This window comes from Nymphalis io, chromosome 27 (genome assembly GCF_905147045.1).
Source record: "Nymphalis io chromosome 27, ilAglIoxx1.1, whole genome shotgun sequence".
In the NCBI taxonomy this organism is placed as follows: domain Eukaryota; kingdom Metazoa; phylum Arthropoda; class Insecta; order Lepidoptera; family Nymphalidae; genus Nymphalis; species Nymphalis io.
Genome location: NC_065914.1, coordinates 7,973,797 through 7,993,886, shown reverse-complemented (window position 1 = coordinate 7,993,886; position 20,090 = coordinate 7,973,797). Strand labels below are relative to the sequence as shown.

Sequence of the window (20,090 nt, the reverse complement as noted above, 5' to 3'; positions counted from 1 at the left end):
GTATTGCGAAGAGAACGATTGGTATAAAACAATGTTTTTTATTGCTTAAATAGTAATTAACTTTAACAATTGATTGACGCGCGTTCAACTAAACAGCAAACGGACGTCAGCGTGACTTTCTCCGCGCTGCGCGCGCATTGATCGGTTGTTAGGTAAATATTAGGATAGCTTAATGTTCTAAAAAAAAGTAGACGGTTTTCTAATGTACATGCGATTGCAAGCACTAGGGCTCTAAACATATTGCGTTTTAACTAAATTTATATGCCTGTATTGATTAATACATACATATTATTACATACAATAAAAACTTTGCATGGACAAGCGTTATACAAACATTTGGAAATTATTTAGTACAACTACAAATGTATATGATACAGTATACATAGTTATAAGTACTTCTTATCTACCGCTCCCACCGCCGAGTAGATCTGAAGATTAAAATAGTTTAGCAAATACAGCAGACACGGGGTCTACATTTTTCTGATTTTTTTGAGGATTTAGGACCTTTCAAGACGAGTTCAAAACTCTACTGCATCAGACTCGGATACATTTTAAAATCATTTAATACAGTAGAGTAATATGCACTGGCTCCAAGGAGCTTTGTTTGATAACTTTTTTTTCTGTAAGCATCAATTTGGCACTCCTTGAAACTGCCACCTTGGGGCAGATACTTATGCCCTAGATCCTGGCATTGACTTATGGAGGAAATGAAAACAAAAAGGTTACAATATTGTATATATTTTTGACTTAAATTAGATAGAAATATATTATACAGCATGTTTCATAAAATATATAATATGCAGACCAATATGGTGATTTTTTTTTAATTGTTTGTAATATATTTTACATTGAATACTATAGCATATAATACAATTTTAATGCACCCTTCATTGCTAACAAAAACCTTTAAACAATTGGCAGAATGTTGCCTGTGGTATAATTTTGGTTGTCTTGTTAAAAATCAAATTATAAAGAGAATTATGATCATTACCAGCAAGTGTCATAACTTTTGTGAATAATATTTTATTTATTAAAACATTACTACATTATATTGTCTTTTCCTATTCAATGACTTAAATGACATCTTGTTTTTAAATATGAGCGTCTTTTCGTTGAGTTCAATTCACATGAATGGCGTATATTTTTATCATATTGAAATACGGTTGACATACAATGAGAAAACCTGGGTATCTGTAAAAAAAATTACATTTTAAAATAATTAATATAGATGTAGATAGATAACTGCTTATTTATGAGAAAATTAAAAATTATGAATTGATAGGTGAAAACAAATTATATTTTTTAAATAACTGTTAGAAATATTACGCCTGAACTTAATAATTTATCATATTTAACATTAGATGGAAGTGCCATGCGTGAGTAGGGTCGATGCGAGTTATGGAGTCATAATTAAGCCTAGAAATAATGGTACAATAATACAAAATGATGATACGGAAAAAGAGCCTTAAAAATAAATATGAATCTATTTTTAATTATAAAGCTATATAAGCATCATATAAATAAAATTATATATTTAAAGAGTTAATATAATTATTTAATACTAAGACACTGAACGGTGAACGCCAATTTATTGTTAAATAGCAGTATTGCCGTCTCTCGGGATTTGCGCTTGTAGACTTTTTGTTCATATTGAAATATGATTTATGAGTGAGAATAGAATAAAAGATCTTACTAACATCATCACAATCAAATCAAGTGCAACACGCAAATTTAATAATTACATATTATACCCTGAAAATACGGGTCAAGTCGCAGGCCACAAAATACAGTAAGTATTTCATAAAGACTATGACTTGTTAATATCGAATCTATAATTAGTTTGTGTAATGAATATAAATAACATATTTTAAAATTAAAATATTTTATAACTTTAAATCATATTTATGTCATCAAAACTAAAAAGCCTTGTATTTTGATTTCAATATACAAAACCTTGCCCGCAACTTAGCAACACTCACGTCCGTCAGTCCGTCATCTCAAGGTGACCTTCAGAAGCACTGAATTTGACGTTTGCTAACCTACAAAAAATTATTTTCGTTTGAATTTTCTACCCGCGTAGACATGTTATATGTATTAAAATTACCGTATATTATTTCGATTCACTGAAACTGTGCATTGCATAAATTGTGCCACGTGAATTGTGAATTTTTCAGTGATAAATTACAAGTTTTACCTGTTCGGAACACTTGCGTTTGCTTTCATTTAAATCGGTAAGTTAAATTTTACCTTTTTTACGACCAGTGTCTTTCATTCAATCACCGGCGTGGTTTAAAAATAGTTTCACTATCTTGTAGTATTTTATAAACATTGTAACTTTTTTATTTTAAATATTTAACAAGGGTATAACATTATAAATATTTATATTAAAATACGCTCATTATTTATTTGAATTTTCTTTATCTTTTATTTATTAAAAGTCTTAGGTGTTTAATGGTGTCATAAAATATTTATTATTGTCAGTATCTTGCTGTATATTAAAATAATTTGTTTCTTAAAAATTACCTATAATGTATTGATCTTATTTTTATTGATTATAGCATTAAGTATTTTTTCATATTTAATAATTAAATATATTAAGTTTTTCACATTGACCAGGTTCATATAATAAAAATGTATTTTATTATTTTATTTACAAAAATAAGTAGAATGTAAAATATGAAAAAATATATATAATGAAATGGGGTGAAAAGGGAATTAACCAACTTCAAAAAAAAAAAAAACTTTAAAAATACCTTTACAAAAGATAAAGGCTATATTGCTTCTGCCAAAAATAATTTTGAAAAAAAAAAAAAATTGAACTGAGTCTTATTTATTATATAACTCGTTGCATATTTCAGTTTATAATTTATCAAGTATGACTATAATCAAGAAATAATGTATAAAATGTATTCTCTTATACATCACAAATATTTTTGTTTGTAAGATAATATAAATTGTATATAATAAAACTGAATGATATGGGAAAAACCATACTTATATTTTATTTTAAATAATATGGATGTATTTGCATCATATAATATAGGCATATAACATAATGAATTCTATTATTGAGAGCTAGAGTTGTACAATTTTTGTCTCATAGTAATATAGCTGAAACTGTATCGAATCCAAAGATTTTATTACAACGATACACCAATAAGAGAAAAAATCTGCATATTGTTGACTGATCGGATTGAAAATTAAAAAATGTCAACAAATTTTACTGAACTTTACATAGTATTCTGTCTGATTTTCAATACCAAAAATATGTATTTGAGCAGACCATTTTAAAAAATTTAAATAGAGACAAAAAAATAAATTAAACAGCAATATTTAGTATTGTTGTGTTCCAGTTGGAAGGGTGAGTGAGCGAGTGAAATTGCAGATATAAGGGACATAATATCTTCTTTTCCTAGCTTAATAGCACGTTAATATTTCTTACGACACCAATGTCTATGGTGGCGACCTCTTACCATCAGGCCCGTTTGCCAGACCGCCTAACTATATTATAAAATATAGTTAAATTTATCTTACAAGAAATCCAAAACAGCGCGTTTTTTTTTGTTTACTGTATTGAATAGTCTTAGTAAGATTTTCAGAAAGCAAATATACACACACACACGAGTAAAACTCGCAAGCATGTCGTATACGTGTGTCTGTTACGTTTTACGCACGCAAGCGACAGAGCATGCGTGCGTGTCCATTCACGCGTAGCTCGTAATAAGTTCGATAAGGAAATAAACACGTAACAGAGTCACACAGTAAACACATAGATTTAAATTTTAATGGCATCTTATGTGACCCCTTTGCCCTTAACAATTTTTTTTTTTAATTTATCGTTAATCGGTTTTTATTAATGGTTATATTAATGGCAATGATGGCCCAGTGATTAGAACGCGTGAATCTTAACCGATCATCGTAGTTTCTAACCCGGGCAAGCACCACTGAATTTTTATGCAGTTGATTTGTGTTTATAATTCATCTCGTGCTTGACGGTGAAGAAAAAACATCGTGAGGAAACCTGTCTGTGTTCAAATATTCCACCAACCCGCATTGAAGCAGCGTGGTGGAATAAGCTCTAAACCTTCTCAAAAAAAAAGAGGAGGCCTTAGCCCAGCAGTAGAACATTCACAGGCATACTTTATGTATTCATTAAAGTTCGAAATTTGATATATATTTATATGTTTTTATGCAACTATAATTTGTTCTCAATTATTGTATAAATGTCTGGTCCACGGATATCGGGGAATAAACCTTTAAAGCAAAATTTGTGTCGCGTTATTTGCGGTTAAATTGTACCTTATATGCATTGCCGTGCGCTTCATTTAGTTGCTTTGAACCTGAAAATGTTACATATTTATTTATTTTAGAAACAATCGGTATAATTATTTACTGGTAGTGCTTTCTGCAAGCTCGTCCGGGTAGGTACCACCCACTCATCAGATATTCTACCACAGAACAGCAGTACTTGGTATTGTTGTGTTCTGATTTGTAGGGTGAGTGAGCCAATGTAATTGCACATGTGACATAACATCGTAGTTCCCAAGGTTGGTGGCGCATTGGCGATGTAAGCGAAGATACCCAAAAAGTTAGTCACCATAAAGTTTGTGATTATAATTCATATCGTGCTTGACGGTGAAGGAAAACATCGTGAGGAAACCTGCTTGTGTCTAATTTCACAGAAATTCTGCCACATGTGTAATCCACCAACCCGCATTGGAGCAGCGTGGTGGAATAAGCTCCAAACCTTCTCCTCAAAAAGAGGAGAGGAGGCCTTTTGCCCAGTAGTGGGACATTCACAGGCTGTTACGGTATAAACAGTTTATTATTATACATGTAATTGTAAAATATTATAAATGCTGAATCGTTTTGATGTTATATATACAATCACTAAATATTAAGACAAATGACGTTTTTTATCTCCAGTTAATAAGCAATTATATTGCTGTATCTATTTTTAATTAATTTTATATACTTATTTTTGGCGGGCGGTTTGCTCGTTTGTGATTAACGTATTGATATGCGATTGACTACCGAAACGTTATCGATTTATTACATTTACAATAGATATTCTACCGCAAAACAGCAGTACTTGATAGTGTTGTGTTCCGGTTTGAAAGGTGAGTGAGCCAGTGTAATTACAGGGACATAACATCTTAGTTCCCAAGGTGGCGCATTGATATGTAAGCGATGGTTAACATTTCTTACAATGCCAATGTCTATGAGCGTTGGTGACTTACGATGGTAAGTCACCTGATGAGGTGGCCCATATGTTCGTCCGCCTTACTATTCTATAAAAAAAATATTAGCGGAGGTATAAGTTAGTAGATACCGTAAAAACCTTCATGACAAAACACATTTATGTGCAGAGTTTCATGGTGATCGATCAGGGTGTCGAAGGAAATTAAACTGTAACAGTTATAGAAACATTGGTTTTTTTTTATATATAATATGTTATCAGGTCAATGGCAACACGTAAATATGTCAATGAATTGATATTATATAGAGTCAACGTTGATAAGCAAATCATTATATAATAAGAATAATATTATCATAACCCTAACGACAATATCGGGAGATAGGCAATAGAGAGATAAGAAGAAAATATATAATTTAATCTACACCCCCAATCGTTCATTTTTAATAAGTATTCTACATACTTTGAAGGGCTGGTTGGGGTGGTTGGTAGATACTTGGGTTCGATTCCCACCCGGGACAGACATTTGTGTGCACGAACATGTCTGTTCGTCCTGAGTCTGGGTGTAATTATCTATATAAGTATGTATTTACAAAAGAAAAGTAGTATATGTAGTATATCAGTTGTCTGGTTTCCATAGTACGAGCTCTGCTTAGTTTGGGATCTGACGGCCGTGTGTGAATAATGTCCCAGGATATATATTCTGTTTTTAAGCCTGCTTAATACCAAATTTTATCAAAATCGGTTCAGTAGTTTAGATGTGAGAGCGTAACAGACACACATTTCTATCGCATTCATAATATTATATATACAAATATCCACTACTAACTGGGTTTAAGTTACCAGTAAATTATTATGGGACCGACGGGTGACATATCGCTTTTTTATAAAATACATGGACGGACGGGGAAATGGGACATTTGATGGTAAGTGCTCATCACCCATAAACATCGGCCCTGTTAGAAATACTAACCATTTATTACATTGCTAATGCCACGAACCTCTCGAACTTTTTATGTTTCTTGTGCCTGCCTAGGTTTGAAGGGTGAGCGAGCCAGTGTAAGTATACACTGGCTCGCTGGGTGAGCGAGCCAGTGTAAGTATACACTGGCTCGCTCACCCTTCAAACCTGAACACAACAATACTAAGTATTGCTGTTTGGCAGTAGAATGTATGATTAGTGGTTGGTGACCAGACGGGTTTATACAAAGTTCTAGCACCAAGTAAATAAATATGATAATAATAATAATTAAAAAAAGCCGAGATGGCCTAGTGGTTAGAACGCGTGAATCTTAACTGATGATCGTGGGTTCATTCACCGCTGAATTTGTGATTATAATTCATCTCGTGCTTGACGGTGAAGGAAAACATCGTGAGGAAACCTGCATGTGTCTAATTTCATTGAAATTCTGCCACATGTGTATTCTACCAACCCGAATTGGATCAGCGTGGTGGAATAAGCTCTAAAACTTCTCCTCAAAAAGGGACAGGAGGCCTTAGCCCAGCAGTGGTACATTAACAGGCTGTTACTGTTACTGTAATAATTAATGACAAACATAAAGCTGGTCACGTACATAACTATGTCATTACTAGATCACAATATCTCAGTTCAGATCTGTGGCGTCGCATTGGAATGTATCGAATGATTATTGTTCCTTACACTGCTATTGTCTATGAACGTTGGTGTTCACATACTATCAGCTGTCTCATTTGCCGTCAGCCATCCTATATTTAAGTTTTTAGTTTTACCAGGGTACAGATTGTGTTTACGGTAGCGATCTCGAGACGCTTCTCGTTAAGGCGGAAATGATACCCATGGTTTTGTAGTGGGTATTCCGATGTTAAGGGCGCACCTGGCGCCTTGGACACCGGCGAGTCCCACGTGGGGTATATGTAATAATGGATACAAAGCCCTACCACCAACTAACTTTGAAAAGTAATTGTTTGAAGTCATTTCCGTTCCATCGTGAAATTTTACTCTCAATGTGCCTACAGAAATGTAACTTCAATGTTTACTTGAAATCTAAATATCTGTTTCATTATTCAAAAATTCGATTAATCGTTGACAGGGTTCTGACATTGCATAAGTGTTATGAATGACGCGACGTTGCAATTTTTGCATAATCATTATTTAACTCATCCGCGTCGAAGCTTGTTTTTGGTAAAACGCCAGCAAACGCTGACGTTATTCATGGTCTAAATTAAATATTTTATAATTAGGGTACCTGTTACGCATTTCAGCTTTTTTCTTGTACTTTACGTATAGCTATCGATTAACGTATAGAAATAGTAAACAGCTGTGCTATTCTGTAAGAACTCACTTCATTGTTCACCCGTGAAATGTTGACAACCGATTTAGGGTGATATACTATTTTGGTGCGTGTATTTTTTTTTTGTAGAATAGGAACGCGAACGAGCATATGGGCCCCCTGATGGTAAGTGGTCACCAACGCCTATAGACATTGGCATTGTAAGAAATGTTAACCATCGCTTATATCACCAATGCGCCACCAACCTTGGGAACTAAGATGTTATGTCCCTTGTGCCTGTAATTACACTGGCTCACTTAACCTTCAAACCGGGACACAAAACTACCAAGTACTGCTGTTTTGCGGTGGAATATATGATGTGTGGGTGGTACCTACCCAGACGAGCTTGCACAAAGCTCTACCACCAGTAAGTGTATTCTTGTAAATCTATGTTTATTATGGTCAATGTCGCATATCACTTTCTGACAATTTACGACCGTTTTCTGCGACGAATTTCGAGTTTTACAGTTTTACCCGGTCTCTATATTAAAAAAAATCGATTGGGTGGTCTGGAAGCCATCAGACCGACCCTTGTTATTTTTCGAAATCATGACTGTTGTTGTCCCTTAACCTTAACCTTAACTCCAGCCAGATATAGGAGCCTCTTAAGGGTTAAGAATAATATTAATGTCCTCAGACTTCGGCCACGGCGGCCAATCTCAAGAGTATTATGAGAGTGTGGGAATAGAGAGTGCACCATGTTTGGTACACACACTTGTGCACTATAACATGTCCTGCGCAGTTGGCTAATCTCTCTTGTTATTGGATGCTGTGGCCGATATCGGTCATGATGACATCATATTACTGAGTTAAATCTTGTACCGTTACTGAGAAGATTTCTTCATACTGAAATTATCATAAATGTGTATGCATTCGTGTTCCGTAAGCATACGTAAACCCTTATAAATATGAAGTTGATATTAGCAAAGGAAATTCATACTGCCTTTTTAGTCTAGTGTTTAGACTGTAGTGCTGTAAAATTAGGAGACCATGAGAATAGTTAGGTCTTTTCCTCTCATTTCTTGTTATTTTCATTTTTGACTATTAATAAGTATGTGTGCTTCTTAATTGAATATGAAATTTGAACCTTTTGAAGCAAGCCCGTCTGGTTAGATACCACACGCAAATCAGATATTCTACCGTCGAAGAGATCTGGTTGAATGATGAGTACCAGAGTAACTACAGGCACAAGGTAACATATTAATATTCAAAGTTGATGGCGCTTGCGACAGGATTGTTAACATTACCGCACAAATAAAAATGAACTGCAAAGTAAGATGGTTTATTTCGATTCGACTATATTTGTGTGTACACATGCAGGCACACACACATGCATATAATTGGCAAAACATAAAATTGAAACTAATTTCGATTAACGATTCTGGGATGTTTAATTAAGATATTTTGCAACAAAATACTTATTCGTAATACATTCAGTTAATATCAAATATCTTTCCTGATTGTTATCTTATATATATAAGCGAAATATCACTCATATGATATAATGTATATTCATCACGAGATCTCCTAAACCCGATTGACTTGAAATTTGTCACAGTTACTCCTTCCCCGACGTAGACGCTCACTGAGAACGGATTTTACGCAAAACCTATCCAAAATACATTTTTCTTTAGCATTTAGATTAGCTAGTAGTTATATATTTTTTTTATTGAATATGTAGGCGGACGAGCACGTGGGCCACGTGATAGTAAGTGGTCACCAACGCCCGTAGACGTTGGCATTGTAAAATATGTTAACCATCGCTTACATCGCCAATGCGCCACCAACTTTGGGAACTAAGATGTTATGTCCCTTCTGCCTGTAATTACACTGGCTCACGCACCCTTCAAACCGGAACACAAAAATACCTAGTACTGCTGTTATGCGGTAGAATTTTTGATGAGCGGGTGGTATTTACCCAGACGAGGTTGCACATAGCCCTACCACTAGAATAAAGTTATATTATATTTTTGTATTGTTGTAGGTGACAATGTCGCGTGATCGAAGCTCGAGGCGGTTCTACCGCGCGGAGTCCACTCACGACCTGCTGTCTTACATGGACAAGGGTCAGGCGGCGTTGGAGGAAAATAGGTGGACGTTTGAAACAGCATGGGAGGCAGCCAACAAAGGTACTATTTGTATATTTTATATTGCGACGTTCACGCTCGCGTTCAGATAAATAAGTCAAACAGGTTAGTAAGTTGCCGGGAACAGTGTTGCAATGGGATTAAATCTGCGGCCCGCCGGGCTTCTGTGGTTGGCCCACTTGATGTTACCTTATTTTAAACTATTCTAAATTTCAAAATTTTACTAACAACGTTCGATAAATTTGTAACAATCCCGAAATTTAAGAAATCATTACTTAAATACTTCGTTTGCGGTCCGCGACACCATTAATTCTTTGAGCCTAGCTCAGAAATCAGGGACTTCATTATACTTTGTAACTTTTTATGTGAATAAACATTATTTATTATTATTATTATTAATACCACGTGTTTGTGGGAAGTCTGTAAAGAAAAAGTTTAGTATCGCTGGATTAAATCGATATAATCTCATATATAACATATATTGCAATATAAGCTTTATATCTTATTTTACACAATACATACTATTCCATTTTTACACTAACAGTAACAGCCTGTTAATGTCCCACTGCTGGGCTAAGGCCTCCTCTCCATTTTGAGGTGAAGTTTTGGAGCTTATTCCAACACGCTGCTCGAATGCGGGTTGGTAGAATACACATGTGGCAGAATTTCAATAAAATTAGACACATGCAGGTTTCCTCACGATGGTTTCCTTCACGGTATAGCACGAGATGAATTATAATAACAAATTAAGCACATGAAAATTAAGTGATGCCTGCCCGGGTTTGAACCCACGATCATCGGTTAAGATTCACGCGCTCTAACCACTAGGCCATCTCGGCTTTTAACGCTTACTGTATACTATACAGTTAAGCATAAGTAATTTATTTAATTATTGTTATTTTTAAACCAAATTTTATTTTATATAACTAACTAACTAAATAACTAACTAACTACTAGACATAGTATAAGTATAATAATATATGTATTATTGTAATGTACTATTGGTGTGATCTGTATTTAATATCAATTACTTGTTTACAAATATATTTGCTTGCTTATCGCGGGCGAAATGTGTTAGATACTTGTTAAGATATCATAACATATGTAAAACTACATTTCATGAAAATAAATGATTATTATTATATTAACGAGCCGGTTGGCGTGGTTGGTGGATGTTTGCCTTTCACGCCGAAGGTTGGGGTTCGATTCCCACCCAGGATAGATATTTGTTTGCATGAACATGTCTGTTTATCCTGAGTCTGGGTTTAATTATCTATATAAGTATGTATTTACAAACGAAAAGTAGTATATGTAGTATATCAGTTGTCTGGTTTCCATAGTACAAGATCTGTACAAGCTTAATTTGGGATCAGATGGCCGTGTGTGAAAAATGTCCCAGATTATTAATAATAATAATTAATTAATTAATTATCTTTTAAAAAAATCACATTCTCAAAATCTAAATTTTAATTTAAAGAAAAAAACCTCCACATAAAAAGGAGGTTAAATTATATACAATCAGCTTGTTAATTATATCGTAAGTGATCGATTCAAGACTAATAAAGTAAGTAGATAAAATAAAATCAACTTTAATAAGTAAACACGTTTTTTTACGCGTTCACGCTCGGCATCTCTTAATAGACTAGAAACGAGATAAAAACGTGATCACGGCACTGGATGGTATTGAAGAGAAAATTGTGTTTTTGTCCGGATTCAAAAACAGAGTGATTATAATTGATTGCATGTATTCTAGCAGAGATGTTCTAGCGGAGAAAACACCTGGTACTGATCGTGGCCTGTTAATGTCCCACTGCCGGGCTAAGGTCTCCTCTCCCTTTTGAGGAGAAGGCTTGGAGCTATTCCACCACGCCGCTCTAATGCGGATTGGTACACACATGTGGCAGAATTTCAGTGAAATTAGACACATGCAGGTTTTCTCACGTTGTTTTTCTTCACCGTCAAGCACGAGCTGAATTATGAAGACGATCCACAGGGTACAAAATAAATCTTAATCATAGATTGTGTTCAAATCGGGCAAGCGCATTTGAAGCGCATATGAATCGAACTTGAGTTGCTTAGCATTATGACATATTTCAATTAACTATTTACGTTTTTTACTGCATTATTAATTATATGTACTCTTAATATTGTATATAAATATAAGGCTTAAAACATTTATTTCCTAAAAAGAACAAATTCCGCTTTATTCCAATTTTACGCTAACGTCTTTAAATAATCTTTACTGGTGATAGGGCTTTGTGAAGGCTCGTCTGGGTAGGTACCACCCACTGATCAGATATTCTACCGCAAAACAGCAGTACTTGATATTGTTGTATTTCGGTTTGAAGGACGAGTGAGCCAGTGTAATTACATGCGCAAGGGACATAACATCTTAGTTCCCAAGGTTGGTGGTGATGTAAGCGATGGTTAACATTTCTTACAATGCCAATGTCTAAGGGCGTTGGTGACCACTTACCACCAGGTGGCCCATATGCTCGTCCGCCTTCCTATTCTATAAAAAAAATCCTTAAAATATGAGTAAAATTGAAATATCACACAAAACCCTATCGTTAATTCAATATAGTCTTTATTTTGTAAGCAATAAAGTGTGTTTTTATGTTTGTTTATAAGTTCTCTAAGCTAGACGAGTTCTTCACAAAGGCTATTGTAAGTATTCAGAGCATACACAATGGGCGTATTAAACGGGATCAACTCGTTTCAGTTGTCATGTCTTAAGACCTTTTATATATATAAACAGCCTTACATTATGTCTGTATATTTCGTATGATTTTAAATTTTTCTATTATGAAAATATTATTTGATTTTGGCCAATCATTACTGTATAATGTACATGCATCTATCATTCGTTCTTTCAGCCTTTACGTTCATTCAATGTTCGATGAGCCGTTTTAGTCATCCATTGGTTGGAATGGACTGCTGATTGGATAAATAATAAATATAATTGTGGAAATATATTTTTGGTGTCATTTCTGGATACCTTCTGAACATATCGTTATTGGGTTTCCGAATTCATCTCGAGTTCACGAGTTGAAGAAAAACAACGTGACGTATGACACTCCGACACAAATCCAATAACTCTTCAACTCTTCATTCAACTCAAAATATGGCATATAAGACTAAGCAGGCAGGATACCTCTCTCAAGGTCGTCGCTGCGTTGTTTTTGCATTTATATTTTATTAAGATATATAGAGTTACCTTTGGTCGTCGGCGCGTAATCTCAGGATTTATCTGTTACTAGTAATCCATAATTAGCACGGTATGTAACAGATTCCAATCTATTCATTACGAAATATTAAATTGACGAGCCGGTTGGCGTGGTTGGTGGATGCTTGCCTTTCACGCCGAAGGTTGTGGGTTCGATTCCCACCCAGGATAGATATTTCTGTGCATGAACATGTCTGTTTTTCCTGAGTCTGGGTGTAATTATCTATATAAGTAAATATTTACAAAAAAAAAAAAATAGTATGTATAGTATATCAGTTGTCTGGTTTCCATAGTACATGCTCTGTAAAAGCTTAATTTGGATAAGATGACCGTGTGTGAAAAATGTCCCAGGGTATTATTAAAACATGTATAAAGCTATATTAGTACAAGTTCCGCCTGTAGAGAAGTGAGGGGAGAGGTTATCTGTTAGGTAACCTAACTCATCATCTGTCTTCTATATATCTGTCATGGCTTTTACAAAATACTAAACCACGAGGGAGGGAGTGGAAGGGGTCATCTCTTAGGTAACCTAATTCATTTTCTATATCCCTGAAAAGGCTTATACAAAATACCATGATGATCAGTTCAGGAGATAAAACGTACAAGCGTTAGAAATAAACAAATAATAATAAATATATACTAATATAACATATGTTTGTTTGTAACGGATAAACACAATATCTTAATTATCAGCGAAGAACATAGGCTAAATGAAATATCATTTTCAAAAAAAAATTGAGATCCCTACAAAAATTGCAATAGTGTAATCCGATACATTATTTTTATTCCTATAAAATTCACTATTGGCATAAAATAATAAAAGTTCTCGGATGAAGTCGGGGCGGGCCGAGTTCGCATTTATGATATTAGTTAAGATGAAAATTAAAGAAATGTTTGTGTCGCTATTTTCGATATAAAAAATTTTACATTTTCAATATATCTGACTAGTTCAATAAAGCTGTTTCTATAAAATAAGCTTCCTTTTACAGTTGGCGGTATATACACAGTTATACGATCGAAGGCGTATGTTTCGACTGAGGAAATGGGAGAAAATTATTGTCTTTTGGGTAAGTTCAGCCAAGGCTTCTCATCAGATAAATAAATAAACAATACTTTTTATATGTACAATGTTTTTATTTTTTACACATGATAGCACACAGTTCATAAAATAAAAAATAAAACAAGTGGTACCTCAATGACAGGTGATAACTGCATGAGCAACAAGGCAACATATACATTATAGCACAAAAAAAACCAAATGAAAGACAAATCAAAATGTCAAGTTACAAAAAAAAAAAAACAATGAACAAAAATTTAATTTAATAATGTTATACGTTACATTAAACAAAGGCCTACCACTAAGGATAGTCCCCACTAATTAAAATCAATCACTTAAGTAAATCTTTCTTTTTACTGTTGGTAGGGCTTTGTGCAAGCTAATCTGGGTAGGCACCACCCATTCATCCGATATTCTACCGCAAAACAGCAGTATTTGATATTGTTGTGTTCTGGTTTGAAATGTGAGTGAGCCAGTGTGATTACAGGCACAAGGGACATAACATCTTGTTCTCAAGGTTCGTGGCGCATTGGCGATGTAAGCGATGGTTAACATTTCTTACATTGTCAATGTCTATGGGCGTTGGAGAACACTTACCATCATTGGCCCATATGCTCGTCCGCCTACCTATTTTATTATAAAAAAAACTGGCTTCAATTCAGTTGCAAAATTGATCCAGAAAAACAATCGAGTAGGTTTTCAATCAATTATTACGGGACAGGAAACTATTTTTTTAAGTCGGACAAAATTATTTTATTTTATATTTAATTCGTAGGTCCGTTTAAGGAGCAATGCGCAAGAACAGAAGTGGAGGAGGCGGACTTCCCTCGCAACTCACCCCTCACGATTGCTGTCAACGCAATGCGGAGTCAAGGATATAAAGTAATTGCTAATTTCATTCACCATTTTTATAATGCTTTCGTAAAATTTCCATATAATAAAAAAAAAACTTTTATAAACTTAACAATTTCCAAAACTAATGAAATTGAAATGCCAAATTACCATCTTGAACCTTTGTTGTTATTGTTGTAAATTAATTCATTGCACACAAGCGATCGTATAACAAACATTTACAAACTGTTAATATATTTTTTACTACAATCCCCGTGTGCCCAGGTCCATACAGGAACGTGGCTAGTTGACGGAAACCCTCAAATTATCCTGTTCGACATCGGTTCAGCCGCTTGGCAGATGGACAGTTATAAGCAGGAGCTGTGGGACACCACGTCTATCGGTATACCGCACTTGGACGTGGAGGCTAACGATGCTGTTATCCTCGGTTTCATGGTAGCACACTTTATCACTGAGGTGAGTCACTTTAAAAATCTGTCTTTTTAGTATTGATGAGTATGAATATTTTTGCCAGGTGTATCAGAATGCTTATCTTCACCCAGGAGGTCATCTTCCTTGTGAAGCCTTCTCAAGTTGGTCTAATTTGTCAATTAAGTGGTTAATTTAAGGTTACATTGTGTTTGTTCAAACACACTTTGATATAAAATGAACAGAATTGATCAGTAATTTGAATTTGTTAATTATACTACTTTTAAATTATACTTATGTTTATATTTTTTATTAAATAGGTCGGCGGACATATGTACCACTGATGGTAAGAGACATTGGTGCTGTAAGAAATATTACCTATTCCTTACGACGCCAATGCGCCACCTTGGGAACGAAGATGTTATGTTCCTTGTGCCTGTAGTTACAATGGCACACTCATCTTTCAACCCAGCAACACTAAATATTGATAAGCCATTTTATGCAAACCAACAATTTTTGTAACAGTTCCGTAAAGCGGCTGAAGGCTACAGCGATACTCCACCGCGAGTGGTCGCGCACTTTCACGAGTGGCAAGCCGGCATCGGTCTCATTGTTTTGAGGTTAGACGACAATTATGTTCCTAAATCATACAATTTGTTAAAAATAATAATATCCTGGGACATTATTCACACACGGCCATCTGATCCCAAACTAAGCAGAGCTTGTGCTGTGGAAACCAGACAACTGATATACTACATACACTATTTTTCTTTTGTAAATACATACTTATATAGATAATTACACCCAGACTCAGGACAAACAGACAGTAAATATGGATGTATTATTAAGTACTGTCAAACTCCTTGAATGAGTCCAAAATTAAATTGACTTGTGTACTTAGAATCAAAAAGGAAGAGGAGGCCTTAGCCCAGCACTGGGACATTCACAGGTTGTTACTGTACTTAGAATTAAGTTAATGGTGATGGTATATAATGAATGTGATATTATTGATTAAAGCTTACAATGTTTATCCGTGTGTTTAAGAGTTCGTCACGTCGACGTTGCCACGGTGTTCACGACGCACGCGACTCTACTCGGCCGGTACCTCTGCGCTGGCAACACTGACTTTTATAATAATTTGGATAAGGTAAATATTAATAATATTTATTAAAATAACATTAGCAAAACGATGGTTATTATTTTGAAACGATGCAAAAGTAAATGCGTACCATTTTGGAAAAATACAATATGATCTCCATTTGTTGGCAACTAATACGAAATATTTACGTAATGTCTTAATGTCGCCTCAGTTCTCCGTGGACGAGGAGGCTGGCAAGCGACAGATCTACCACCGGTACTGCATGGAGCGCGCAGCGGCGCACATGACGCACGTGTTCACCACCGTCTCGGACATCACGGGTGAGCATCTACCTACCACTATCTACTACCGCTAATGCATAGCATACCGCAGCAAACATGACGCTTGAAATAAATTTCAAATGAATACGCCCCCCCCAATTGCCTCGTTCACCAAATTTTGTTGTCCAAATTCATCAGTTGTCTATATATATCTATAGAGCTTTCTTAGCTAAGACACTAAATCATTTGAGAGACGATAATGACAGTGTTGTCCAGCTGTCAGTCTCATAATCCGGTGACCACTTACCATCAAGTCCTCTTGGTCTAATAGAACAAAAAAAAGCCCAATAGGTATTTATTCGCCCGACTTTGGGTTTGATTCCAGGACTAGGAAATTAAATAAGAAATATAATTTTAAAAGCAAACTTATAAATAAATAATATATATTGTAATTAAAAATAAAATGTCCTTTCTTTCCAATCCCAAATTCTAAATTACATATTGTTTTCCTTTCATCGTCATCATATTATATTATATTCGACGTAAAGGTCACAAACACCCTTGAACCTTTACAATTGCGTCGCGAGATAGCAGCACTGAGCGCTTTCTATCGACTGTATCACGGCGAGTGCTCTGAGGAATTATTCTCTCTAATTCCTGCTTCCCCCTTCCTTCTTAAGTACACGCGAGCTGGTTCTCGATGTCACCGCCTAACTGTGACATCAATTCCATCGCGCACAAAGAAATTTGGCAACTCCTTTCTTTGTCGCACTACCAAAAAATGGAATTCCTTACCAGCTCACGTGTTCCCCTCCTCTTACAACCCGGGTTCCTTCAAACGAGGCGTGAAGAGGCATCTTGCGGGCCGGCAAGGCGGGGACGGCTAGTACAGAACATTCTTCCCGACTGTACTGGCCGTCGTCGCGTTTGGACTCTACTACCACTTACCATCAGGTGGAGTAGAGTCATTTGCCATCCCGGGGCATATAAAAAAAAATTATACAATTATTCCGTAACAGCCTGTGAATGTCCCACTGCTGGGCTAAAGGCCTCCTCTCCTCTTTTTGAGGAGAAGGTTTGGAGCTTATTCCACCACGCTGCTCCAATGCGGGTTGGTAGAATTCACATGTGGCAGAACTTCAGTGAAATTAGACACATGCAGGTTTCCTCACGATGTTTTCCTTCACCGTAAAGCACGAGATGAATTATAATCACAAATTAAGCACATGAGAATTCAGTGGTGCTTGCCCGGGTTTGAACCCACGATCATCGGTTAAGATTCACGCGTTCTTACCACTAGGCCATCTCGGCTATAATTATTATTATTGTGTATTTTTTTATATAAGAACTATTTTTTTTATAGAATAGGAAGGCGGACGAGCATATGGGCCACCTGATGGTAAGTGGTCACCAACGCCCTTAGACATTGGCATTTTAAGAAATGTTAACCATCGCTTACATCGCCAATGCGCCACCAAACTTGGGACCTAAGATTTTATGTTCCTAATGCCCGTAAGGCCCTTCAAACCGGAACACAATAATCCCAAGTACTGCTGTTTTGCGGCAGAATATCTGATGAATGGGTGGTACATACCCAGACGAGATTGCACAAAGCCCTACCACCAATAAAAAAATCATTCAAGAGTTAATATATTTAATGTCAAAATTTCTAAAGATATATGTCTATATTTTTTCAAGTTAGTTTGGACGCCCAATGTTGGGCAAAGAATATATATCGTACTAATTATAATAAAAATGATATATCATTAGGTTATGAAGCGGAGCACCTGCTGAAACGGAAACCGGACTTCATCACACCGAACGGCTTGAACGTCAAGAAGTTTTCAGCTCTACACGAATTCCAGAACTTACACGCGCTGGCCAAGGACAAGATAAACGAATTCTCCAGGGGACACTTCTACGGGTGAGTCTCTTGGACAGTTGAGGGCTTACTTGAGTTGCCACAAAGCGGGCCAATTAGTTATAAACAAATATTCTATCAGTAAAGTCTACTACTCTGTTACTGAATATTTGTCTGACAAAAATGCGCGGATTGAATGATCGCTGGATCTCGTGCGGGAACTAAGTGTATGTAATTGATACAACATTGTATTTTTGAAAAAAAAAAGAGTAACTACTGAGTTTCTTGCCGGTTCTTCTCGGTAGAATCCACATTCCATTTGAATAAGAAAATATTTTGATTTTAAGTTAAAATTTATTAGTTTATTTAGACTGAACTGGTTTGGTCTGCAGGTCAGATATGATTAGTATCAATAAGCAAAAAGTTTTTTCAAAACTCTGTTTTAAGTACAAATGTACTATCAGAAGATAAATAACTAAACATATACTTTTTACATTTTTATAGATTACCTATCTAGCTATATCTATTATTACAAGTAAATCTTCCTTCTTTCAGGCATTTCAACTTCAATCTCGACAAGACTTTGTATTTCTTCATCGCCGGACGGTACGAGTTCGGTAACAAGGGGGCGGATATCTTCATAGAGGCGTTGGCGAGGTTAAACCACTATCTGAAGGTACGTGGCAGAGAGCTGGACCAAGATTTACCTAAAGGCTGCTGGATGTTCCAACATTGGCCCAATGTTTGTTCCAACCATAAGACCTTACAGTAACAGCCTGTTTAGGTCCCACTGCTGGGCTAAGGCCTCCTTTCTCTTTTTGAAGAGAAGGTTTGGAGCTTATTCCACCACGCTGCTCCAATGCGGTTTGGTAGAATACACATGTGGCAGAATTTCAATGAAATTAGACACATGCAAGTTTCCTCACGATGTTTTCCTTCACCGTCAAGCACGACATGAATTATAAACACAAATTAAGCACATGAAAATTCAGTGGTGCTTGCCCGGGTGTAAACCCGCGATCATCGGTTAAGATTCACGCGTTTAACCACTAGGCCATCTCGGCTTTTTATTATTTAATTTATTTAATATTACAAGACCTTGAATTGACGCAATATCATTGGTCGAGGTCTTCAATTATTATATTCATTATGGTTTCTCCAAAAAAATTAAAGTTAACATAAGTAGTTAAATTAGTTTTGTATTATAAATAAAGATATATTAATCGAGAAATGTTTGTTACTGTTTAATATGACAGAGCTATTAGCAAATCGCATGGAATATGATTCTAAGGTTTGTTTCTTAACTTCTTCGTTTAGAGCCAAGTTTGGTGGAATAAGTCCAACTATTTTCACGTCTCTATGTGCCAATCATATATAATTATATTTATATATCATGTATGAATATAACGCATACTAACTCCAAGCTGGTGGTAGGGTTTTGTGCAAGCTCGTCTGGGTAGGTACCACCCACTCATCAGATATTCTACCGCAAAACAGCAATACTTGATATTGTTGTGTTCCGGTTTGAAGGGTGAGTGAGCCAGTGTAATTACAGGCACAAGGGACATAAAATCTTAGTTCCCAAGGTTGGTGGCGCATTGGCTATAAGCGATCGTTAACATTTCTTACAATGCCAATGTCTATGGGCGTTGGTGACCACTTACCATCAGGTGGCCCATATGCTCGTCCACCTTCCTATTCTATAAAAAAAAAGCTTTTCTATCATTTATGTAA

General features: G+C 35.6%; 1 protein-coding gene across 1 annotated transcript in view; it reads left to right on the top strand.

The window, feature by feature from the left end:
- Positions 1-2,007: 2,007 nt before the first annotated feature.
- LOC126778821 (glycogen [starch] synthase) overlaps positions 2,008-20,090 on the top strand; it is a 31,093-nt gene continuing 13,010 nt past the window's right edge. The window contains exons 1-10 of the mRNA XM_050502521.1: positions 2,008-2,231; positions 9,491-9,635; positions 13,809-13,886; positions 14,652-14,758; positions 14,993-15,184; positions 15,662-15,756; positions 16,181-16,283; positions 16,447-16,555; positions 18,266-18,419; positions 18,912-19,032. Of these exons, the coding sequence (XP_050358478.1) occupies positions 9,497-9,635; positions 13,809-13,886; positions 14,652-14,758; positions 14,993-15,184; positions 15,662-15,756; positions 16,181-16,283; positions 16,447-16,555; positions 18,266-18,419; positions 18,912-19,032 (1,098 nt within the window). The 5' untranslated portion in view covers positions 2,008-2,231; positions 9,491-9,496. The remainder of the gene's footprint in view (positions 2,232-9,490; positions 9,636-13,808; positions 13,887-14,651; positions 14,759-14,992; positions 15,185-15,661; positions 15,757-16,180; positions 16,284-16,446; positions 16,556-18,265; positions 18,420-18,911; positions 19,033-20,090) is intronic.